The sequence below is a fragment of the Ambystoma mexicanum genome, chromosome 1p, assembly GCF_040938575.1.
Source record: "Ambystoma mexicanum isolate Mex_15411 chromosome 1p, UKY_AmexF1_1, whole genome shotgun sequence".
Taxonomy (NCBI): Eukaryota; Metazoa; Chordata; class Amphibia; order Caudata; family Ambystomatidae; genus Ambystoma; species Ambystoma mexicanum.
The window spans coordinates 647,367,431-647,393,374 of record NC_090921.1 but is presented as its reverse complement, the minus strand read 5'-3'; the positions used below and the strand labels follow the sequence as shown (position 1 = coordinate 647,393,374).

The 25,944-nt window shown below is 48.9% G+C and overlaps 1 protein-coding gene across 2 annotated transcripts in view; it reads left to right on the top strand.

Annotated features, from left to right (window-relative positions):
• The window catches only part of RAB11B (RAB11B, member RAS oncogene family), a 246,995-nt gene that overhangs the window by 199,228 nt on the left and 21,823 nt on the right, over nucleotides 1–25,944 (top strand). The window contains exon 4 of one of the 2 annotated variants that reach the window (XM_069649695.1): nucleotides 430–510. The exons of the other annotated variant lie outside the window; for it this stretch is intronic. Within the exon in view, the coding sequence (XP_069505796.1) occupies nucleotides 430–510 (81 nt within the window). The remainder of the gene's footprint in view (nucleotides 1–429; nucleotides 511–25,944) is intronic. 2 annotated transcript variants of the gene reach the window in all.

Sequence of the window (25,944 nt, the reverse complement as noted above, 5' to 3'; positions counted from 1 at the left end):
CTTTGGTGTACATTGATCACTGCACTATGTGTATCCGTGCGTATGTTTGAGAGTAAAATTGAGCAGAGGAGCCCCTTGCTGACATGGCTGCCGGTGTGGTCTAGTTATGACAGACAAGCCGTCATCAAATAACCGATGTCTAAAGCAGCCTCAAGACATTGAGGGTTCATGATATGATAGGTTATTTATAACACGCTGAATACCCAGAGTTTTCGAAGCGTGGAACTGGGGATCGAACCAGTGTTGCTCCGTGTTGTCTTGCTTCCAAGGTGAGCATGTTACCCCTGAGCTATCCTCCCGAGACACATGGTTCAGCTCGAACTGCTTTATGTTAACGATTGAAGCTGGTGTAGGTTTGTTTAAGAACTTCATTGACTTGTATGTGTAGTTTCTGGAAGTGTTTAGCTAATTAAAAATCTTTTATTACAGAGAAAAATAATTTGTCATTTATTGAAACCTCAGCACTGGATTCAACCAATGTGGAAGAAGCCTTCAAAAACATTCTTACAGGTATTTATATACTTTTTACAAAACTTATGTCCATGTTTCTTCACTTACAGACACACCTATGGAAACTGTTTCTTAGTTTGAGAAAGCAAGAACTATTGACTTGGTGTGCACAGGAAAAATGTACTGTTCTTTGTAGTGAAGTAAAACTTGTGTTACAGGTTTTGGCCTCTGGCTGGAGACCTTGTGCCATGCGATATACTTAAAAGTATTATTTTTTAAATTTTTAGCTCAAATCTTTAAGCAGGTGAACAAGGTGATGTCTCCCTGAATTGACCAGTGTATCTCTTCATTCATTTTTCTAAAATATGTAGCACTCTTGCTGGCTTATGGCTCATTGACTCATTAATATGCAAGATGCACCCAATTTTTGAGAAAGTGGCAGATTGAGCCTTTGAACCAAAATGTCTAACGCTTTATGAACACACAAAAATGTTGGCTTGCATGTATGTTTTCCTAGTGCAAAGGGTTTGTTTTACTGGTCGCTGGAAAGGATTGTTTGGATCCCCAGTACCACTACATCCCTGCTTATTCCATTCCTTTGGTTTTCTTGTTAAAATCTATTTTATGTTTCTGGTGTTAAGGATTTCAATCAGGTGACACACCTTGATCTCGGCCTAGTGTGCAGCGCACGACTGAAATGCTTATTTTTTTTATATTATATAGATTCAATATTGAGATGGTACACCACTCATATCGCACCCCTTTTTCAACTACCCCGGGTCACAATGGACCATGAACCAGGCTGGTTGGTTAAATACAATATTTATTTATTTATTTATTTTAAAATTCAAAAGAAATCCTACACTTTTTAATATGGGGCAGAAATCACCAATGGTGTGATAATTACAATGAGAATGTGAGCAATGTACAGGGTTTAACCTTTTAGTGGAACAAATACGCAGCACAGCGGTATAGGAGCACCTTTTGATTTAGGAAAGATAGCCCCCAAGTTAGAATTTTCCCCTGTAATGTTCCCTCAACCGACAAATAATCCATTCCGAGTGGATAAACCGAAGCAGCAGGTAAACGGAATCCAAATCTGACATTCACTCCCCTTCCCCCCCCCCACCCCCCAAATAAGAGAGAGAAACAGATTTTAAACCCCTTGCAATGTTATCAAATGACACTCGGAAATGGACAAATAATGAATGTGTTAAAAACCTTGAAGCAAATCTGATTCCTCACTAAAGCAACAATGAAAAGACACTAACAATCACAAAGAATGGATTACCAAAAGCATACAGTTTGAAAATGGGTGGAAAGTTTAAAACCGATTGCAGCAAAATGACACTTTGGAAATTTTGCAATTTTTATTTTATTCAATTCCCGCCTGAAATTACCCAATGGTTTTTAATAAAAACTGGTGAAATACACTGGTTTGGAATGCGGGGTTTGCTTCGGAGTCTCGGCACGCCTCGGTTCTTCTACCTGTTGAATCGGTTCTTGGTTATCTTGTTCGAAATATGTCTTCTTCCCCGAGGTCGGGCTTCAAGAAGTGCCACGGCTGCGGTTCCAAGATGTCGCTTACGGACCAGCACGACATCTGCCTGTGGTGCCTTGGTGAGGACCACGCTACCGATGACTGCAATGAATGCCAGTCTTTGACGTCGAAGGCCTTGCAGGAGCAAAAGAAGTTTTCTGTAGGTAGGTTTTCCAAACCCCATAAATCGAAATCTGCTGGGCTTTCGACCAACGATTCGAGGGGTGACTCTCCGCGTGGGTGTAAGTCCAGGGGGTCTCGGTCCCGGGGTGGTTCCCGCCATTCCTCTGCCTCTTCTAGGCACTTGCAGAGGATGGCAAGGATGTCATGTGTGAATCCGTTCAGTCGGGTCTGGACATGGCAGACTGTCAGCCGGTCCATGGCGGCGAGCACCGTGATGCGCAGATTTGCGTGGTTGCGGAAGTCTGGGTTTGCTCCTGACGTACAAGCCCAGCTTTTCAACATGCCCTTTGATGGTGTACATCTTTTTGGCAGCAAGGCTGCCAAGAGCCTTGAGAGGTTGCAGACCTCCAAAGCTGCAGCAAAGTCGTTGAGCGCTGCAGTCCGCTAACCTCTACCTTTTCATTCTGGGGACAGCAATGGAGGGTGAGTTCCTTTCGATACTACTCGTCTTTTGGTAGATCGCGGGGAGCGGCCAGTCAAAGGGGCCAATGTAGGAGTACCAGAGGTGGAAAACAAGGTACTCGAGGTGCCAAAGCCGCTCGGGCAGTTGCCTCTTTGCCCTCAGGCACTGCCGCCGCTTCAGCTCAGTCATGAGGCCATGTCCCATGGCTCGACGCTTGGGGGAAGGCTGGCGCAGCATCTTGTAGAATGGCATGCCATTACTTCAGATGTGTGGGTTCTGGAGATCATAGCCCACGGCTACTGTCTTCCTTTCTGGCAGAGGCCTCATGACAATCCACCAGGTAATCTCTATGAAGAGTCTGGATCCGCTCCTTGCGCAGGAAATCAAATCCCTGCTGGAGAAAGGCACCATAGAACTGGTGCCTGTAGCGGAGAGGAACAAGGGATGGTATTCCCCATATTTTTTGATCACGAAAAAAGACTGAGGATTGAGACCCATCATGGACTTGCGTGGTTTGAACAAGCTCCTCAGCTTGTTCAAGGACAAGTTCAAGATGGTTACTCTTTCTTAAATCCTCCAGGCCCTTCAACTTCAGGACTGGTTGGTGTCTCTCGACCTCAAGGACGCTTGCTTTCATGTGCCGATTCATCCCAAGCACAAGAAGTACCTGAGGTTCGCAGTTGGCGACTCGCATTTTCAGTTTCGGGTCCTGCCGTTCGGATTGAACTCCGCCCGAGGGTCTTCACCAAGCTCATGGTGGTGGTGGTAGCGTATCTCAAGAAAGGGGGGATTCACATGTACCTCTACCTGGACGATTGGTTGATCAGGGCGCGCTCTCCCGAGCAAGTGCTGGATCATCTGTCAGTTACCTGCCACTCCCTCACAAGCTGGGCTTCTCCCTCAACTTAAAGAAGTCCCACTTGACACCTACCCAGTGGCTCCAGTACATAGGAGCAGTGCTCGACACATCTCTGGGGCAGTGTTCGCCTCCCTGGGTGAGGGCTCATCACATTCTGCAGATGGTGGACAAGTTTAAACGTGCTCAGTCTCCCGGCGTTCAAGTTCTTGAGGTTGCTCAGCCTCATAGCATCCTGCATTCTTCTGGTGCCAGAGGCCAGGCTGAGGATGAGATCTTTGCAGTGGGCTCTCAAGATGCAGTGGTCGCAGGCCCCCGGCAGGATGTCAGATCCAGTTCAGGTGCCCGCCCTCGGTCGCCCAGGATCTTCTATGGTGGGTTAGTCGAAGGCAATCTGATGAAAGGGGCTCCATTTTTGCTACCCTGGCTTGAGGTGATGATCGTGACTGACGCATCAGTCACGGGATGGGGGGGGGGGGGCTCATGCCAACGAGTTGACAGTCAGCGGTTGTTGGTCTCCGGAGTCCAGACTTCGTATCAATCTGTTGGAGCTGAGGGCTATCGGGCGAGCCCTGAAGGCTTTTCTGCCGGCTGTGCGGGGAAAGAATGTCCTGATTCTGACTGACAATACAGTGCCATGCACTAACTCAACAAAAAGGGGGGCAGGGTGTCTCCCTCTGTGCAGAGAGGTGATGCAGCTCTGGTTCTGGGCCATCCAGCAGGAAATTTCGATCTCGGCAGTTCATCTGGCCGGAGACGAAAACGTGGAGGTGGACGCTCTGAGCAGACAGAGCACGGTCTCTCACGAGTAGGAGCTGGCTCAGGAGATTCTCCTGGAGATCTTTGCCCTTTGGGGGACCCCATAAGTGGTTCTCTTCGCCACCAGTGTCAACCGGAAGTGCGAAAGATTCTGCTCGCGGGAATTTCCTCCAAGAGGAGCGTTGGGGGACACGTTCATAGTGGAGTGGCCCTTCCCACTGCTGTACGCATTTCCTCCAGTCCCCGTCATTCTGCAAGTGCTGTGGCGGTTACAGAGGTTCGGTTCCCGAATTATCCTCATTGCTCCGGCATGGGCCAGGAGAACGTGGTACCCGGACCTTCTCGACCTGTCCATCTGTCCTCCACGCCGTCTTCCCTACCGAGACAATCTGCTCTCATGGCGGGGGAAGTCAGGTTCTCCATCCAGAGGTCAAGTCCCTCAACCTTCATGCTTGGCGTCTGAAGGGTTGAGGTATAAGGATTGGGACCTCCCTGAAGACGTGATGGAGATGTTGCTTTCGGCCAGAAGGCCTGCAACAAAGTGCCTGTACCGTTGCCTTTGGAGAAAGTTCTTCGACTGGTGCAGGGTTAAGAATGTGGATCCTTTTTCATGTGCCACTCCTGTGGTTCTGTCTTTTTTTGCTTTCATAAGCCCACAAGGGCCTGCAAGTGGGTACCATTTTAAAGGTTACCTGGCGGCACTGTCCATATTTAAGCTCTCGTCTGAGGAGTGTTCTTATTTTAAGATACCTTTTTGATTTCTGTTTTTTTTTTTTTTTTTTAAGGGCTCACTCATGTGTTACCACCATCACCTTTCCAGGTGCACGGTTGGGATTTGAACCTGGTTCTAAAATTCCTAATGGTAGATCTGTCTGAGCCTTTATATTCTTGTCCTTTGAGACTGTTGACCTTTAAAACTGTATTTTTAGTTGCGGTTACTTCCGCTCGCAGAGTGAGTGAGTTGCAGGCACTATCAGCCAAGCTACCCTTCACGGTGTTCCATAAGGACAGGGTTGTCCTTGGGGTTCGTCCTTTTCTTCCGAAGGTTGTGTCGGTATTTCATTTAAGCCAGAAGTTTATTCTTCCGGCATTCTATCCTCCTCCGCATCCTGGTAAGGAAGAGGAGAGGCTCCATAGGTTGGATCCTAGGAGAGCGTTCTGCTTCTACATCTCACGCATGTCCCGGGTCAGAGTGGACGATCTGCTATTTATTGGATACGCTGGAAGGCGTTTGGGACAAGCTGTTACTAAGCAGACTTTGTCTAGATGGATTATCTTGACCATCTCGGAATGCTACCGTCTGGCGGTTAAGGACCCTCCGGTAGGCTTGAGGGCCCATTCTACTATGGGTGTGGCTGCCTCCACTGCTCTGCAGAGGGGTGTTCCCATTCGTAACATTTGTGAAGCAGCCACATGGGCCTCTGTCCATACTTTTGTAAAACACTGCTCCCTGGATTCTATCCATGGGAAGATTTGGCCTTTGGCAAGGCGGTCCTCTATTCTGCAATTTAATTGGGCATTCTAAACTTCAAAATTCTTTTCCCACCTCCATACGTTGGTACTGCTTTGGGAGTCTGTCATAGATGTGGAATACGTCGGAGGAACCAATCCCCTCGAAGAAGTTACTTTCTTACCTGGTAACGTTCTTTCAATGGGATGTTCCGATGACCTATTCCACATCATACCCTCCCAGCCTGCCCCTCTACAGAATTTCTTATGCGATTACAGCTTACGTTTCCGCGAGGCTTTCTGTAGTCATTCTGGCAGAAGATTGGTGCCACACGTTCTAGGAAGAAAACTACAACTGAGGCTACGGGCGTCGTGCGTCCTGCTTATAACATCCGATGACGTCGGCTCGATGGAGGCCCTCAAGGATGGCATATCGGCGCAGGACGCAGACGGCGAAATTGTTTTCCGAAGCAGCACAGCTGTGGTGATTACTGTCATAGATGTGGAATATGTTGTTGGAACATCCCATCGAAAGAACGTTACCAGGTAAGAAAGTAACTTGTTCTTTTCTCCTTTTTAGTTTTGCAAACTCCCATTTTTTTTTTTACACGTAGTGCCCAGCTGGCATTTCCTCTTACATTCGTTTTTGCATCTCCATTAGGTTCCCACTCTGTCCTACAGCCATGGTTATTTTCCTGAGTGCAGGGGTTTTGTCTGAAGCACAGATGCATTGAAACTGACGTGGCACAGATAGCTAGAATCTCTTTTGAACTACTGAGCTTTGGTGCATTTGTAAAGAATTAATGCGTTTTCCCTTGCGGGTAAATTGAAGTTCCTTGTTTTTTCTCAAAGTTGGTTTGACCGAGCCTGTCATTCAGTAATCATGCCTGGTTTTGCTGAAGCACAATGAGATATCCTGGGCATGGCAAGGCCTTATTGATCACAGTGGTTTAAGAAAGAACAGATGGAATTGGCTTCAAAGCAGCATTTTTAAAGGTGAAAATGTTTACTTTTCAATGGGGATTTTGGGGTTTTCAGCAAAGCAGTGCTGCCTTTTGACTTTCTTCCTTTTGTATGTGTCAGAACACACTGGCACGCTCTTTCGGTGTGTGCCCTTGTTCCACCCTGTCCAATGTATGCTTGGCAAGAAGGTGCAGCCATCTTTATGTTGCGGCAAAACACAGTTTTGAGGCCATGACGCTCACAGGATCCAGTGCAATCATTTTTCTGTTTCTGCGCAATTGCAGGTTGATGATGTGGGGAAATACTGTTGAGTGGGTCAATATATCCCACACTGGTTTAGGCCTGTGAAGGGTACCACCAGTAGAGCAATTCTCGGAAAGTCTTATATTTTTTTTTTATTTTATTTTTTTGGTCTTACCCCACTTATTTAATGGATATTTATAAGGCGCCTAAACAGCAAAAGCGTTTCAAAGTGCCACAAGACAAAAGGAAAGAGAACAAGGGAGTAAATAAACTTGGAAATGACAATGAATAAATAATAAAAAGAACAGCAGTCCTACTAGGCCTTGTGGCATTCGTAATGTGAAGGAAAAGGAGAGGGACTGGGTAAGTGCTATTAGGGTCCCTGGGAGGAAGAGCATAAGGTGCTTTTTTTTTTTTTTTTTTTTTTTTTTTTTTTTTTTTTTATTAGGCTTCTACCACATTGGTTGAGTCCAGTGCGAAGGAGCTTTTTAGGGGGACAGTAAGTGCATGGGCGGAGATGTCCCAAGTGAAGACAAGCGGATATGAGCCCAGAGGGCAGTGCAGGGCTGGGTGATGCTGCTGGTGACGGGGCAGATGGCCAGGAACCTATTGGACTCTTGAGGGGCAAGGCCGCCCATCTTCCGGACAGTGGGAATGGTTAGCATGGGAGAGAGGGAAGGAGGAGGAGAAAAGAATAGTCTTAAGTTGTTTACGGCACATGAGGTGCTCTGGTTGGGGCGGGGGGCGGCTGTTCCAGATTAGTGAGCCTGCTGAGGACAGAGATCTGCCCCCACCTCTCTGCTTGGAGAAACGTTTGTTCAGCAGAGAGTTGGAGAAAGGTCATCGAAGGGATCTGGAAGGAGAGTATTTAGTGAGAAACGGCTGTAGATTGCATGACCTGGACCTGGTTACAGTTGTTCTACCACACTTGACCTGGCTGCATTGTTTAATATCCTGCATTGTACAGAACTCCTGCACGTGGTGTCGTTTTTATTAGGAGAAACTTAAGAATTAAGTATGGTTTTGCATTCTCCATTTGGGATTGTTTCCAATAGGTTTTTCTGTTTCTCCAGCATGGGGTCTGGCATGGATTCACATGCTCATGAATATTCCCTGTCGTCAGGCTGGGAATCCTCGGCAAAGAAAAAAATCAGTATCAGTTTCTGATCTGTCTTTCTTAGTAGTAACCAATCTCTGGTCTCTGGGTCATACTACCCCTGGCAAATGACTGCCCTCTCCCTAAGCCCCCCTCTGGCAGCCATCCTCAGATTTTTACCGCAAGTTCAAGTGTTGGGAGTCCTCGTGCTATAGCTCTCGAGCTTTTTCTGCGTTTTGCGCTTTTTCAAAGAGATTTCTCATTTTTAAATTAAATAGAGCCTCAAGCTCCACCGCTTCTACTTCCGATCAACGGGGACCCGTTTCGGAATCTTCTACGCCCCTCAAGGGTGAAGTTTTCGTCGAGCTACGCTTCTTGGAGGATTCCAGAAGTTTTCTGAGGCCTACCTCGTGGATATGGCCCAGGAGAAAGGAAGCTCGACACCGGGAAAGCTGTTCAGGAACTGCCCTGGATGCAAGCTACAGAACCTGTTCAAGGAGGACGAGCACTCGGAAGTGCCTCTACTGCCTTCATGAAGACAAATCGCACCTGGAGAAGGACTGTGCGTTTTGCATGTACATGTCGGAACGAACCATGAGTGACCATCGGACCAGTCTCGCCAACTGGTTGGAAAGCAAGAGCCCAGCAGGTGAGAAGAAGAAACCCGAGCGGTCTTCTAAGTCCTGTGATGGTGCCCCGGTGACAGGGGCCCAACAGAAGGCAAAGCACTGCAAGTCCGCGGGCACCGGGAGTGCCGAACGGCCGGGCTCCTCGGCTGCTAGGCAGGGCGCACCTTCACCGACGCCATCAACTGTGAGCCAACGCTCTGGCTTGGGGAAGAGAAAGTCTGAGAACCCGGCTAAGCTTCTGGAGAGGCCCCGGTCGATCTCGAAGGAACCGGCCGAAGGGGTACGAGGCGGTGACCCTCCCCCCTAAGGTGAAGGCCTCAAGCGCGCCCAAGGCGGTGACGGCCTTGATTCACCCGGCCAGGGCCTCTATTGAGGGTATCGCTACAGCTCTGGGGAAGCCTGTGGAGGCTCCCCCAGTGGAGGTGACCTTGGGCCCAGAGTTTCCCTGCCCCCGCAGAGGCAAGCCTCTTTTAAGCCCATCGAGAAGACCCCCGTGAAGACCCTGGTGGAAAAAGAGGGGGGGGCGGTGGCCTTAACGGACACGACCTCCAAGGAGGAACTGGTCGAAGTCCTTGTCATGCCTACCCCCGGGGAACCAGACCAGGTCCAGCAACCCCAGAAGCGGGCATAAAGTTATTTTGAGCAAGCCCAAAAACCCCTGCTAGGGGCTTTTTGGGTGCGGGCCTGGCGCCATAGGCGCCAGGCTCATAGAGTAGAACTTACCTGATGCAGACCATGCTGCAGAGCTCCAAGCCAAATGAGGCTTGGAAGGGACTATTTTACCTAGGGACTATTTTTTTACTCGGGTGGGGCTGGGGAGGTATACTTACCTGGGACTACTTTGGATGGCTATTTAAACCACGCCCGAAGAGCAGCACACCCTTCGCGTTATTCTGCATCCAGCAGCATAACGCTCACTGTGTCTGCAAGCCTGCCTCCAGTCTTCTGCCACGCCCGCCTCGAGTCTGCAGCTCCTAGAAAAAGGGAGGAACAGAAGGAGAAGAGGTTAGAAGAAGAGCAAAACCTTCGATCCTTACCTGAATTCCGGATCCACCGCCCCTTCGAGCTGGAAGAAAGAAGCATTTTACGCGCGCCGCCTCGCCTGCTGCAGAGCCGCGCTGAACTCACCGGCCTTCGCAGCATCCTCATGATCCACCGCATCCTTCTGCACGTTCCTGCCGCACTCTGGCACCTACGGGAACACAAGAACAGCAAAGGTGAGCCAAGGGAATAGACAAAGGCAATAGTAACTACCCCCATAGACTTACCTGATTACCGCCGGGGGTACTATTCCTCTTCACGGGTCGGCACAGTCTCCATTGCATCCTCGCCATACCCCGGCCCCTAAAGGGAACAAAAGGACAACAAGGTGAGACGAAGGGACCAACAAGGAGGACTCTTCTCACCACAATAGACTTACCTAATTTTACCGCCGGAGGCATTATTTCCCGAACGTCATATTTTCTCTCCAAACTTGAATAAGGGAGCAATCCACAGGTTACATTCTGGCCTTATTTTATTGAACTGTGTAGGATAAGCCAAATCCTTACCTGAACTTTGTCAGCTACCACGAGGAACTCTTCGCTGGGGTCAAACTGCAAGGAATCGGACAAGAGTGAAATTCAGACATGTGAACTCTCACAAACTACATACTTTTCGGAGTCAATATTGTTCTTGAACTCACCAATTCCATCGAGCCAGTGAAGCAACTGGTTATCAATGCGCCCCTGCGCTCAATGCAGGATGGAGAGCTCATCTTTTCAAACCATCAGGTGAGAGTATAAGAGGGGACATCAAAGGTGATCTGTGGGGAGAACAGCGGGGGTAGGTGGGATTTACACTCAACCCCACGGGTGGTTAATTCCCTTTCTCCATTTACAGAAGAATATTCCTACGGGCCAAGCAAACAAAGCTAGGTGGGCCAGTCCAGTCCGTCATCTCGGCCCTACGCGTCACACTCGTGGAGACCGCAGCTGTCCAGTTCAGATCGACGCCTCTGTGGGAGCCAGGTGAGCGTAACAGACATAGAGGAGGCCCGTCCCCACGGGAGGGATCCTGATGAGGGGGACGACTAGAGCGAGGGTGATGTCGAGGCTCCGGTGGAGGAGGAGCACCCATCGCAGCCCGGCCCACAAGATAACTCCGCGGCCATTTTGACAGCAATCCATGCCTTATGGACGGAGGTGAGGACCAGGTTGCCCTTGCCTCCGACGGACGACCCGACAGAGCCGAGTCCGTCGGGAAGCCCCTCCTAACAAGAGAAGGATCCATCCAACCCCGCCTTCTCAGCTCTCACAGCCCTCTCAGCCTTTGTCTCCTTCCCTGACCCCGAGGGAGGACATGGGGACGGATACGGCCACGACGGGGACGGACAGATGACGGTGGTGACGATGGGACTGATCTCCCGTCGCCGATTCCTCAGGCGTCTCCTCACGACGAAATTGGCTAGAGGGACCGGTACGAGAAGTACCGGGTCCCCGACGCCGCGCTTTTGTGCCTTAGAGCGCAACCCACCCTGGATTCGGTCGTTTCAGCAGCAGCCAAGAAGAAAGGGGGGGCATCGGCCTCAACCTCTACTTCCCCGCCGACCGGCGAGGGAAGGAAGCTGGATGCCATGGGACGACGAGTCATCTTGTCGACGACTACTAAGGCGGCCAACGCCCTAGCGATCGTGGCCCGCTACGACAGGGAGTTATGGTACAAGATTGCCCCCCCTGTTGGACTTCCTCCCGGACGATAAGAGGGCAGAGGCCCTGGCAATCCTGCAGGAGGGTAAGGTGGCCTCTGACCACGCCATAACGGTGGCCACAGACATTGCCGACACTGGTTTCCGCCAATTGGGCAACGGTGTTTGCCTTCGATGGCGGGGGTGGCTCAGGGAAGACGGTGGATGAGTCCCTTCAGGCCATCAAGCCCGACACAGACAGCTTGAGCCTTGGGAGTTCTACAACGACGACGTCCGCCTTTTCGGAACTCCGGAGGCAAGCAAGGTGCCTCCAAGGAATTCGGCGGCGGCTCCTCAACGTACCGTCAAGCGGCCCGCTCCTCGTCGCAAGAAGCCTACTGGGGACGAGGCTAGTTCGGAGGACCTCGCCGTCGTCGCCAAGGCGGCGGCCAAGCAAGACTGAACCGGCCGTGGTGTCGGGCCCCCACCTAAGTATCCCGGTGGGAGGCCGGCTGACTAGGTTCGTCAGCGTGTGGAAATCCATCTCCACTGACCGTTGGGTGCTCGATGCCCTGGCCCAGGGGCACACACTTGAATTCCTCAAGAAGTGTCCCCGCATTCCACTTGTGGCCAGGAAGGAAAACCACGTTCCTCAACCACTGTTGGAAGTAAAAGCGATGCTCAAAAAAGGTGCCATCAAGCTTGTCCCAAAGAGGCTTTGGGGCTCCGGAGTTTACTCAAGATACTTCCTCGTCAGAAAGAAGACGGGCGGAATGCGCACCGTCCTGGACCTGCGTCGACTGAACAAGTACATCAAGGCACAGAAGTTCCGGATGGTCACCATCCAGCACGTGCTGGGACAGCTGGAGGAAGGCGACTTCCTATCATGGTCGGATTTGTAGGATGCGTACTTTCATATCCCCATTCTAAAAAGGCACCGAAACTTCCTCGGGTTTGTGGTCCAAGGGCGGCACTACCAGTTCAAGGCCCTCCCGTTTGGACTGAAGTCGGCTCCCAGGGTGATCACCAAGTGCCTAGCACCGGTGGCGGCGCGGCTGCGCCTGCAGGCGATCCACGTTTACTCCTACCTGGACGACTGGCTCATCCGGGCAACGAGGGAGCTCACCGGCGAACACAAGGCGAAGACGGTCCAGCTGCTCACGGACCTGGGATTCTCCATCAACTTCCCCAAATCCCACCTTGTCCCGTCGCAGGTCGCACTGTTTCTGGGAGCCAAGCTCGATACAGTGGTGCGATTGGCCTCGCCGTCGGAGGAAAGAACGAAGGCCATCCTGGGCAAGGAGCAGCGTCTGCTGGCCACGGATGTGGCCAGAGTGAGGTCCATCAAATCCCTTCTTGGGATGATGTCCTCCTGCATCTATCTGGTGCGCCTGTGCAGGCTTCGGATGCGTCCTTTGCAGGAGTTTCTCGACGCCCGTTGGATGCAAGCGACGGGCAGCTTCGAGGACAAGATCTCGCTCAACGAAGTATTCCGCCAAGCTGTTCGATGGTGGGGCACCCGCGCGCATCTCGCGGCCGGCACAGACTTTCAGACCCCAGCATATCAGGTGACATGACGACGGATGCCTCCTTGGAAGGATGGGGAGCGCACACCGGGGATCTTCACGCGAGAGGCCTATGGCTCCCGGAGGAGAGGCTGCTCCACATCAACATACTGGAGCTCTGGGCGGTGTTCTGGGCTCTAGTCTTTCCTCCCATCCCTCAAGGGCAAAGTGGTGAGGATCTTCACCGACAACACCACCACGATGTTCTACATCAGGAAGCAGGGAGGAACCAGATCCCCAGCCCTGTCCAAAGAAGCACAGGACCTGTGGCACTGGGTCGTTGCCCAGGGGATGTTCCTGGTACCCTTTCATCTAGCAGGGATAAAAAACACCATCGCTGACTCACTCAGCAGGGAGTTGCACTCGTGCCACGAGTGGGAACTATGCCAGGATCAAGTGGATCAACTCTTTCGGCGATGGGGCAAACCCCAAATAGACCTGTTCACGACGGCGACAACTCAAAGTGCCAGAGGTTCACCAGCAGGTTAGCCCAGCCAAGGAGCATGGGCGATGCTTTCTCGTTCCCTTGGGACGGCCTGTTCTTTTATGCGTTCCCTCTGTTGCCATGGCTGCTCAGGCTCATCAACCAACTCCAGAGGTCCCGGTGCAGGATGATCCTCGTCGCACCGAAGTGGCCGAGACAGACCTTCTAGACTTGTCAGCATCCCCACCAGTCAAACTGCCGACTGATGCAGATCTTCTCTCCAGAGAAGGAGGTGCCCTTCTTCATCACGACCCAGAGTCGCTGAACTTACAGGCCTGGCTCCTGCAGCATTAGAGTTTGGAGGATACGATATCCCGGCTGACTGCAAAGAGGTCCTTGCAAAGGTCAGGGCGTCAACTCTCAAGTGCTACGGACACAAGTGGAAGAGGTTCTCTGTCTGGTGCCGTGCACAGAAGATTAACCCTCTCAGGATTACAGCCCCTCAAGTGCTACCATACTTACTGTCGCTAGCCAAAGCTGGACTTTCTCATGCTTCAATCAAGATACATCTGGCAGCGATTTCCCGTTACACCAGAACTACAGGGCGGTCATCCCTGTGGTCTCATTGCCTGGTGAAGGAATTTATGAAAGGAATGTTTCGATCATTTCCGCCGGTGAAGGCGCCAGCCCCGGCGTGGGAGCTCAACGTGGTGCTGACCAGGCTCATGGGTCCGCCATTCGAGCCGTTGCATTCGGCCCAGTTAAAGTTTCTGTCGTGGAAGACAGCGTTCCTTATGGCCATCACCTCCGTGCGACGCGTAGGAGAGATTCGGGCTCTATCCTGCAAGCCTCCATACCTGACCTTTCATGATACGAGGGTAGTGCTGCGGACGCACCCCTCCTTCATGCCCAAGGTGCCGTCTGACTTCCATCTCAACGAGCCCTTGGTGTTGCCTGTTTTCTTCCCGCCGCCTTCGTCGCCGCCCGAGAGGACTTTGCACTTGCTGGATGTAGCTAGAGCGCTGAAGTTCTACGTGGACCCAACGAAGAGTTTTCGGAAGACGTCACAGCTGTTTAACTTTGGACCTGTGAACCAAGGGAAGGCTCTCTCGAAGGCTTCCATTTCCAGATGGCTCTCCGGCTGCATCATGCACTGTCATTGGTTGGCAAACCGACCGTTGCCCGGCCGTCCGAGAGCCCATTCGACCTGAGCGATCACTGCTACCACGGCGTTCTTGTCTGGTGTGCCCCTGCTGGACATCTGCAGGGCTGCTACGTGGAGGTCGACGCACACCTTCACGAGATTCTACTGCGTCGACCGTGATTCCAGGGAGGAGTCCAGAGTCGGCCAAGCAGTGCTGCGCAAACTGTTCGCTTAAGGTGAGCCTGGTGAGGAGGTAAGAAATGCTTAATGTTGAGCCTTTGACAACCTCCTGTGGGTGCATGTGGGTACTGCTATGTATTCTTATATTCATGAGCATGTGAATCCATGCCAGACCCCATGCTGGAGAAGGAACAAGTTACTTACCTGTAACTGTTCTCCAGCATGGGTCTGGCATGGATTCACATGCAAACCCTCCCTCCTACCCCTCTGTGGCTCTTCACTTGGTCATACTGCCACTTTACATGCTACCAAATCTGAGGATGGCTGCCAGATGGCTTAGGGAGAGGGCAGTCATTGGCTGGGGGCAGTATGACCCCAAGACCAGTGATTGGTTACTACTAAGAGAGACAGATCAGAAACGAAACTGATACTGATTTTTCTTTACCGAGGATTCCCAGCCTGACGATGGGGAATATTCATGAGCATGTGAATCCATGCCAGACACATGCTGGAGAACAGTTACAGGTAAGTAACTTGTTCCTTTCCCATTGTTTTGGCAGCATCTTCATTTCCAAGATGGGTACCAGATAAAGATTAATTTATTTTTCCAAAGCTGTTCAAACATTCAACTGGCACTGCACCTTCCTATCCAGTCAATTATTGCCAGACTCCCTCCAACACAGCCCTATCAGCCCTCAAAAGGACCCAAATGATTACCTGCCCAGCGACCTGTCGGGCCCTGTCCCTAGTCAAACCCCCCCCCCCTTTCCTCTTGATTGTGATGTAACACAATCTCTATCTAGGATTTGACAGTTACCACCCTGGGTTCCACAGGCCAAAGGCCCAACACATAAACTGGCTGTGTATCCCCTCTTTCAGACTTCTAGAGGCGCAAGCTTGATATGTTTGTGCTACCACAGATCTTGTAAAGAGACTGACCTGGCATGCTGAGTTTCAACTGGACTGCACATACAAGGACCTGATATGAACCATCCCCTCCTGCCTTCCTGAGAACCCACTAACAGGGTGGGCTGTTTTTTTTTTCTTTCCCTGCTCTTTAGTTCCACTGACGTTGGCCCGCTTAAAACTGTGCAGCATTTAGATTAAGATCGCAGTGTGTGGAGGAGTTGAACCTCCAATACATCCCTCTGAGCAAAGCTATACATCGATACAGACGGGCACAGAGGACTGGTTATTTGTTGGAGGGACCATGTAGGCTGTAATTCTGTGATGTTGTTCAAAGGTTTCATTTCATATCTTCCTAAGGAAGTGGAGACATTCCATGAAAGCTCCCAAATAAGCAAAATAAATGATTTTTGAACCTAATTGAGGTATTGACTCGTCTTTTCATGGATCAACATTATATGCTTTGAAACACAATTTCCTGATGTATAAGCGCCTGACAAATGCACAATAAATAAAATAACCCTTGGCTAACATGGTATAGGCAAACAAATCTATATTTCTGAGGCTTGTGGGTCTTCTTAAAAGCACATGCTTTGCATAGGGCGACATCTAGTGATAGGTGTAGAGTATTGCAGCATGTGTTTTCAAAGTTCGAAAAAGGAATGTCAACTGGGCGTGTTTGTAATACTGTCCCTAGTGACGTGTACAGTACGCATTCTCGTTCACGCATCGAGGTCCCTGAGATTGTGTTTCTTCCGCCATCGTGGTCGTTCGCTCTGTGCACAGTTTCTTGGCTAACGCCATTCTTATTGTATTGAATTTAACTTAAATGTATTGGTTTATTATCGTTCGATCTTACCTTCGAGCACAAACTGTTTCCAGAGCTTCCAGTAGCCTTTCTTCACTTCTTCCCTATGACTTGCGCCTTTGGCCTACACCAGACTTCTGCCTTTTACAGTAGGGAGAGGGGGGTGGAGGGGAAATCTCATAATTTCTAACATTTTTACAGAATGTCTCTACATTCCCTTCTTATAAACATTATGTCAGGCTACTTTTTCGAAACATCATGGGGAATACTGCTTTTAAATTCTGCCCATCTTGTACTAAAAAGGATCCATGGAAAGACACTTGTGTGCAACCACTGGCTTCCGAGAGGACCACTCTGAAATGCGCTGTCAGTCCTGTAAATTGTTTAAGCCTAAAACATTGAAGGATCGATGTACAAAACGTTGGGTGGCCTACGCCATGCAGGCAGATACTTATGCTGATGACGCTGCAGGTGCCGAAGGCTCTGGACGAAGAACAAGGCAGCTAAGGTGTACAAAGTGACGCCAAAGACATTATGGGTTCCGCTGAATCCCACGTGCCAGTCCGTGCCACCTATAAGCAGGCCAGTGGTCCTGTGATGGAGACACCACACTGCGTCAAAGGCACACAGAAACACTCACATACAAAGGACACAGTCCCCATCCATTTGTCACCTAAAAAGTCTAAACATGTGAAGATGTAAGCCTCACTGATGATTCTACCTTGAAATGTACTTTGTCCTACCGCGCATAAAGAATATTTGCGTGCCGAACAACCTGTATCGAAATGAAAATCTTCGACGCACTCTATGTCGAAACACAAACAAGTTTCAAAATTGGTTTCCGCCCCCATAGAAGGTACGTTGAAACGCACACAGTATACGTTAGCCTCATCCCCCTTTGTCTGAAGCCTTACAGTCCCAACACAACGATGAGGCTGAAGGTGATTATATAGCTTTTGATTTAAATAAAGTTCCTAGCACAGGGCATTGGACGAAAGAAACCATGGATCAAATGTCATGCTTTGTAAACTCCATTGAAAAGAACCCTTTAAAGCAAAACAAAATGTGGTCAAGGGGAAGGGGCACCTCCTACTAAATCTCTTTTTACAATCACCTGTACAACTGGAGATGTTCAAGACCAACATGATCAAGTAGGTCAACATATAGGTGATCGTACTGATCCTATTTATATTGGTCAAACTGACCTTGATCATCCCCATGACGATCCGGACAAGATCAGCCTATTGCTGATTCCCTGATACATGACAAGATTCAATCTAATGATCCTCTTAATAAGGCATCTGATCATTTTAAAATCTAGACTCAAGAAGCACTACAAGACAAAGACTTTGTTGATGACCTCTTTGGGTAGAAAGTCTGTTGAGCAATTTATTCCTCTATTTCAATTAGTTCTAAACGGATTCAACCTTTTTTGACTACGCCCTTACTAACCAGGGCACTTAATCCATGTATCGAAGACTTTGAAACCTGTGCCTACTTAACCCCTTTACATTGGGGTGGTGGAGGGGACAGTTGAAGTCCGGCTCCCTAGGGGTTACAACCACAAGAAAAAGGGCGGGCACACCTTTAGGATTTGCAGAGGCATCACTCAAAAAAGAAAGCAAAAAATAAGCTCTAGGCAGGACGATCTCTACTTCAGGAACGTATCCGATATGCAACAATACCACTTTATTTGCCAGCTAGCTACAATAGGACTGTCGATGACCAACTTGATGCTGTTTCAGAACCCTTGTGGTCACAAATTAAGAAGGTGGTAGCTGAGGGCGAACAAGTTACCAACTGCATAATTAAAAATAACTTGGATGCAGCAGACCACCCTGGTAGCATTATTGTTGAAGGTACCCTTTTTTTTCTATTTTGTCATTTGCAACCAAAATAGAACACTCCTCCCCCACACCACCCTAAACCAAAGTAAACAAGTGAAAATTAGATGGCTACTTTATACCAGGCCGAACACCATAGACTGCACACGCTTTCCCGAAAGTCATTCTGGAGGAATGATAAAACCAAGTCCGTCTGCCTTAAACTTTTGCTGGTCACCCTGAATAGAATAAGTCACCCATTCTAAGGAGACAAAGTTCCAGATCTTGGCAATTCATTCGTGTTGTGTGGGGGCGACATTCTGTTTACACTTGAGCCACCAACAGGGCTTTAGTGCTAAGGCTCATGTGTAAGCTTTCCTTTGTGCCTTAGACTGTAGTATCGCTAGGACATCATCCCAAACATCACCCTTCAAGTCTGGGACCCAAAGATTTCCCTCGCAGCCCTGTCAACCTGATGCCCAAAAAGGGTTGTAATCCTGTGTATTTCCACCAAATGTGTTCCCTGGTCCCAAATTTCCCCACACAGCCTCCATCAGACATTGGATACTGCCCGATAACACCTATGTAACTTCTCTTGGTAAGGTTCCACTGCATCATTACTTTAATCCACATGATCTGGACCGCTTGTGAGTGTTGGGGTATATTCTACCATAACCAAGTCCACTGCTCCCCCCTCTATTGTACAAACCAAAACGGACCCCCACTATTTCATATGACATTCCGATTGCAGCGGGTAGTCTGAGAATATTTTATAGAGTGCTGCAATCATATGGCTGTCCCCCGAGTTAATTGTAACCTATTTTTCAAAAGGAGTGAGCTCCCAAGTCCGAGCCTTCCTATTGGTCGGGTCCATTAACCAATGTTCTCAATTGCGAATACCGAAAACTCTACCCCCTCCCCTCCCTGACCCTTCCCCCCCCAGATCAAACTGCTGCTTTCATTGTATAAACATTCTGATGGCTTGGCCATCCACCATATCTCTGTTTCCGCCACCTCCCAACTGGTAAAGGCTCAATATTCCCCTCCTGGCTCAAACTGGAGATTCCAAAATAAAGTTGTCAGTGGAGAGGCAAAGGCCATAAAACCCTTTTGGTCTACCAGGGATTTCCATACATCTCCTACCAGGGCTGCGATCCTGCTTGGGTAATTATTCTTGGCTCTGTCCACCTTTTTGGGCACCATAGAACTTCCTCTAAGGGCTTGCCCACTACAGCTCTCTATATCCTCCTCCATATCCTTTTGATATCTTGTTAACCTTGTGTGACCATTACTATATATCAGGATTGTTCTCTGATTTGAATGCTGTGCATCCATATTTTTGTGGAGTTATTTAACTTTTGCAATGTGACGACATTAGTCCACCTAAATTGCTGTTTAGCTCAATCAAGCATTTTGTTAGCACTCAATATAACATCTGAAAAGTATTTGCCTTCCCAAGCTGTGCACTGTGCGTAGCTTCCTTCAACTCAATTTCCCAGCTTTATTGCAGCCTTTTTTGCTCCATCAGCGCTGGTGCATGAGCAAGACCGGTTTTTGCGGTTTGCATGGGAGTGCAGTGTTATGGCGTCCCACTCTGTACCCACAGCAATGGCTTGGACTGCAACTAGCAGCCATCCTCTTAATTGCAAAGCAGATTATATTCTTCAGAAATATTTTGACTGCGGTCTGTATCCCCTTGATTACACACCAAGGCAGATATGGGGAACTGAGACGATCGGCCCTATACTTGGAACAGGTAGGTTCCTCTACCTTGACTGAACCAAACACGCCACATAATTCTCCCTTACTGGCCATACAGACAGATGTCGTAGCCAGTACTAAGGTTTTTTCATCGGCGGGCGTTGACGACACAGCACCTCTGCCTATTCACTTGCCACTACACGCTAATGCTGTAGAAACATCAAGATACACAAACATTGAGTCAGCGCCAGCCAAGCAGTTTCTGTTGGCACCTTTGCCACAGCTGCCCACGCAGGATAGCAATATAAACGGGTCCCTCGCCCCAGGTTGCAGGGAATTCATCTCACGGAGCCTCTGAGCCAGAAAAAGATGCAGACCCATTGAAACCTAGAGCTTCGGCCATGCTACATGCCCCAATAAGTAAATTGGGGTAGGCGTTCGTCCTTGCCGAGGGCCAGGCCCACTGTCCATGCACCATATTACAATTTTTTTTTAAAACTTAACATTTGGACACTTTTGGAAAAATAAAACCCAGGACAGATTTGCAAAACAATGCTTTTGAGGTACTTGCTGATGCTCCTTGCGATTGTTTGCTGCAATCCTGTCCAACACTTGGGGCTGTTGCCACGCACAGAATTCTGTTCCCGGTTTTGAATAACTTTACCACATAGTGCCAGTAAAACAGAGATTCTTCTCATCGGCACACCTGCACCCTCCTTTCCTATCGCTCTTTGGCTGGCCAACCTTTGCCCTCTTCCTGCTCCCACCTGTGAGGCTTACAACCTCTGGGTCGTCATCGACTCCACACTCTCCTTATCTCCTTACATCTCTGACGTCTCTAGGAAGTCAAACTACCAACTGCACCTCCTCTGAGGTATTCTTCCTTTCCTCTCCTTTCCCCAAAAGCTCACTGTCCCTAGAACTCTGGTTCTCTAGGCTGCACTACTGCAACAGCCTCGTTCTAAATCTGCCTGCTTCTACTCTCTGCCCTCTGCCACTCATCCAGAACAGGACTGCAAGCCTTGTGCTTGGTCTCTAGCCCAGTGATCGTAACCCTCCAGCACTGAAATCTATGCATTGGCACCCAGTGTCTGCAAAGATTAAGTTCAAGGCCCTCTGCATTGTCCACTATGCCTTCTAGGGCCTCAATACCTCCAACTCTCTCTTCGTAAATACCTTCCTACTCGAGCTCTTCGCTCCTCTGCCTCCAACTCCCTCAGGGTCAGTCGCTTCTTCAAGCAACGAGTTGCTCGTAGATCTTTCTTCGGCTGGGGCCTTCCTCTGGAACAGCCTCACCGCCTCTCTGAAACTCAAGGAGAACCATCTCTGGTTCCGGATGCACCTCAAGACCTTCCTCTTTGCTTCTGGCTTCACTCTTCCTCTCCCTTGCTGATTTTGCGTCCGATACTGCACTGGTCACCGTCTACCCTCTGATTTCAGGCCCAGGTCCCTACCCGCCTAGTTGCACATCCGCACCGCCTCCCGGCAACTCTTGCACTTTGGTGTGTATCTGTAACGCCACAGTCCCCACTACCCGCACTTTTGGACACCTGCTGTCTGCACTTACCCTTGCACCTGTCACCTGCTGGGCGCACTTCTTGTTATCGTTTTGATCCCATGTACAGCACGACGCCCCCCCCAACCCCTTTCCCATGGAACTTTTCCCCTCCCCTGCGCAATCTCAATGTCACTTGTTCTAGTAAGATCGTTGTCTCTGTCCTACCGCTCTACCCCATTCCTTGCCTCGTTGCGCCTTGAAACACTTGTGTATAGGCATGTTACAAATGCCATATCATATCCTAGCCAGTCCTTGGTGGCCATGGCCACTTTAACCCCATTGCCGGTTTCATGGCTCGGACAATCTGGCCACAGGCTATACCTCAGTCACCAAAGGTATATTACTATTTTCTGTATCTACATTATGACACTTTTAAAAAATAAAACACGGACATATTTGCAAAACCATGCTTTCAGATCCTTGTCAATGCTCCTTGCACGGGCTGGCTGCAAATCCATACAGCACTGCAAGCAGAATTTTATTTTTCTTTTTTCTTTTTTTTCTTTCATTTAAACCTAGAGCTTCAGCCATGCCGCATGCCCCAATAAGTAAATCGGAATAAGCATTAGTTCTTGCTGAGCGCAAGGTCCACTGTCTATGAACCAAAATTTTATCCCTATTTTGTGTACTTGAATCTAAAGTTTGGAAAAATAAAACACAAGACCGATATTTGCAAAAGCATGCTTTCAGGTCCTTGCTTATGCTCCTCGCGCAGGTTTTTTGTAGTCCAGTTCAGCACTTCAGACTGTAGCCGCAAGCAGAATATTTTTTCCCAATCAAACCTAGGGTTTTGGCCATGCTGCATGCCCCAATAAGCACATCACGATTATTAAGTAATTGCAGGGCGGTAGAATGATTAGATCAATGCGCATGATCTAGTGCTATAATCGTATTACCCTGGTGATGGGGTTCTTTTGTGTAGGTGCCCTTCCTTCTTCAAGTGTTGGGTTTTGAAAAGGAGAGCAAGCCCTGTTCACCTGAGCACTGGGTTATTCAATAAGTAACTGTTCTCATAATAAAACAGTCTTGAAAACCATTGTTCGTACTATATTTGTTAGAAGTCAGCCGGCACGTGTTTAGGCCTTCTAGGGTCTTTCTCAAGGCGTGTGGATTGTGGGCCAGTTGTTGCGAGGTTGTAGTCCGGTATGCAATCCCAATATCTTGTCCCGGTATGGTTGATGATTTGGAGGGGTGGCCTGGTGACCATGTGGGCATGCTTGGTAATTATCTGCTGATTAGCATTGCCTCTGAGCCCGTTGGGGCTTCCAGTGTATGCAGCGGTATTGACAGCGATCTGTTGATGCAATCCTGTCCAGCACTTTGGGCTGTAGCCACGGGCAGATTTCTTTTTCCGATTCAAACCTATCCCAATTTCGATAAACTTCACCAAATTGTTGTTCCCTGGTGGCCATGCATACTTCAACCGCATTTGCTGGTCCCGACTCGGACAATCTGCCCACTGCCCATGATCACAGGCTATACCTCAGTTACCAAAGGTATATCGCTATTTTTTTGTACCAACATTGACACTTTCAAAAAATAAAACGCTGACACACTTGCAAAACCATACTTTCAGGTCCTTGTCCATGCTCCTTGCACGAATTTGCTGCAAATCCGTCCATGTTTTATTTTTTGAACTGTCAAAATGTACGTACATGAAATAGTCATAGAACTTAGCCCCGGCTTGACAAAATCCATTCAGACTTTGCACAAACCTTCACGTTGGGTCTATAATCCTTCTGAAATCTTTTGTGCACATTCATCAAACGGCAACCAAGTTATAAACCAGCTAAGTGTTTAAACCATCCCTCTAATTTTGACCTTTCTTGACAAAATCCCACCAGACTTTGCAAAAACCATTCATATCTGGGTCTTAAATCTGTTTGCAAACTTTTGTGCGGATTCGTCAAACGGTCCAAATTTATAAGCCGTTCAAATATTCTGGGCCCCTGCTCTAATTTTGTTCCCTCTTGGCAAAACGGCACCAAACTTTGCAGAAGCATTCACGGTCAGTTTCAACTGATATTGCAAAACTTCATGCAGTTTAATTGAGTGGTGCCAAAATTTCAAGCCATCCAAAAACTGCTTTTCACCAACCCTGTAATGCAGAAATATGTATGAATGTCCCGAACATCTGAGATGGTCACGGACCCCAGAGGTAGAATACGCCCTTTTTTCTGTTTACGGCCATATCCCATACTCATCACCCCTCACCTCCGCAGAGGTAGTTTCATTCGTTTGACATGTGCAATGTTGTGTTTTTTAATTAGTCTTTACTGCGATGTCTGCTGACTATGGGCACTGTTCGCGAATCCAACATGGTGCCAGTTTAAAAAAGTCTGACGCACCTCACCAATTAGTGGTCACGTATGATGTCCACGGACACCACCACATCGCCCCCTGATTGGCCTGGAGGCCTGTGCACAGGGTGGGGAAGCAGAGTCTGCAGACCGAACCCAGATATTACTAATTTCTGCTTTTTGCACGTCAACAAAAAAAAAACTGCTACTGGACGGATTTACACCAAATTTACAAAAACACGCTTTCGGGTCCAAGCCGCCGCTCCTGGTGCAGATTTGGTGAAAATCCATCCCACGGTTTGGGCTGTAGCTGTGAGCAAAATGTATATTCCATTGGTCTGAGAAAAGCCACACATTTTGGGACCCCTCCCAATAACTTTGCCTCCCTCTTGGTGAGGATTCGTCCTGGGGAGGGGGGCAAAGTTTTAAGCCGCCCTAAAAGTGCTCTTCCTATGGGTTGAGCAATTTAATCATAACTACACGGTTGCTACTGCAGGCTGTGTAATATATGCTGTGGCCACCAGTGAGTCGGGTAGAATCTTGGATTTCCTCTTTTAGGGAAGAAGTTGGTATTATGTGATCAACTCCCCCTACCAACCACAAGCATCAATGATTTTACAAAAGGTTATGCAGAGCAACACTCAAATCCTTAGCATACATGAGTTGGGAGGAAGCAGGATCCGTCATACTTTTCTTCCAGTAACTTCTTGTAAGCATCCCAACATTTAACCTGAAGCACAACTTAAATGTTCTCAAAGACCAATATTTTTTCATGTAATCTGAAGAATTTTGGGGGGCTGCATATGCATTGTGAATTTGTATTCAGAAGTCCCTGACTCGCAGTAGATGCTTTATGCTCTTTCACCAATCTATCGCCGGCATGGCCATAAACAACATTTAGTGATGCTGTTTCTCACTTCTCTACTGGGTGGTTCCTTGCCATTGAATGGTGTCCAAGCATCTGTGCTTACGTGGGCTGTTGACAGGGATAGTGTGGGCGAAAATGATGTAATGGTCCACACATAGGCGTTCAGGCACCCAGCACTCTGCATGATGGTGGTTGTAGCAACTCTGTTACAACTGCCTTGTTCCCTGCGATAGCTATGGGCTCAAGGGTTCGATGCTGTTGCTTGCTATCAATTGAGCGAATGCCTCATAACTGTGTGATCCAGATCTATTAGTCTCCAAACTCTATGCCCCACTGTTAGTACCTTGTTATTTTTGTTTAGACATTGATGTACTTTTCTGAATAATTCACACACTGGCCCATAATGCCATATGGACCTCCTGTTGTACCATATGTACATGGAGAGGGAAAGAATACCTTTTGTCAGTGTGACAAGGGGCCGCGTTTCTTGACCCAGAAGTCCCACTTTTGTCATTTATCCTTGACTCTCAAGTCCCGGCCCGGAAGCTCTGGACCCTGGAAGCTCGTTCCCACTTTTCAACCTGTTGAGGTAAGAATCCATTCCACCCGAGTAACTATTGTACTCTGACCATAGAAGCCCCTGTCTCCAGCCCTTTTGACCCCCTGAACCATGACCCAGAATTCCTTGTTTGAGCCCTATTGACCCCACCCCGGAAGTCATTCCCATGAACCCCTCTGGACCCTGACGGGGAAATCCTGCAGCACCCTCTTTGAACCCTGACGGAGGGAGCCTCCCACCATCTGATGCCTGACCCCACAAGCCTGAGCCCATTCGGACCTCTGACCTTTGTATGGTCTACTGCAGCCCTCTATGGTCACTGGCCTTGGAAACCCCATCCAACTTCATTGAACCCTCCAGTCCCTGCCCTCTTTAAACCTGACCTGTCGAGCAAGCACAAACCTGCCGTGGCTTGTTTTCAAGAAGATAACAATACTATACGCAAACCTAATTGTACCCAACTTTAAAAGTAACAGTGATCACTGTCCCAGGAAGTACTGCACCACCCTCTGAACCCTGCCCCCTTGGGCTATTAACACACCAATTTTGGAGGGTGGTTTGTGTACTCTCACCCTCCGCCTTCTCCTTCAGCAGAAGCCAGAAACGTTACTCTTTGACCCCTCCCTCTCGTTCCTCCCTCACATTCAGGACATTGCCAAAAAGTCACACTGTCAACTCAATTCTCCCTTTTCTCATTTTCCCAAAGAAGCTCAATGTTGCCAGAGCCCTGGTTCTCTAGGCTAGACTACTGCAATAGACTTCTCTTGAATCTACCCTCCTCCGCCCCCCCCTCCTCCTATGACAACTCCAGCTAATCCAGAATAGGGCAGCAAGACTTATCCTTGCCCTCAAGTACAGGGACCACACTGCTA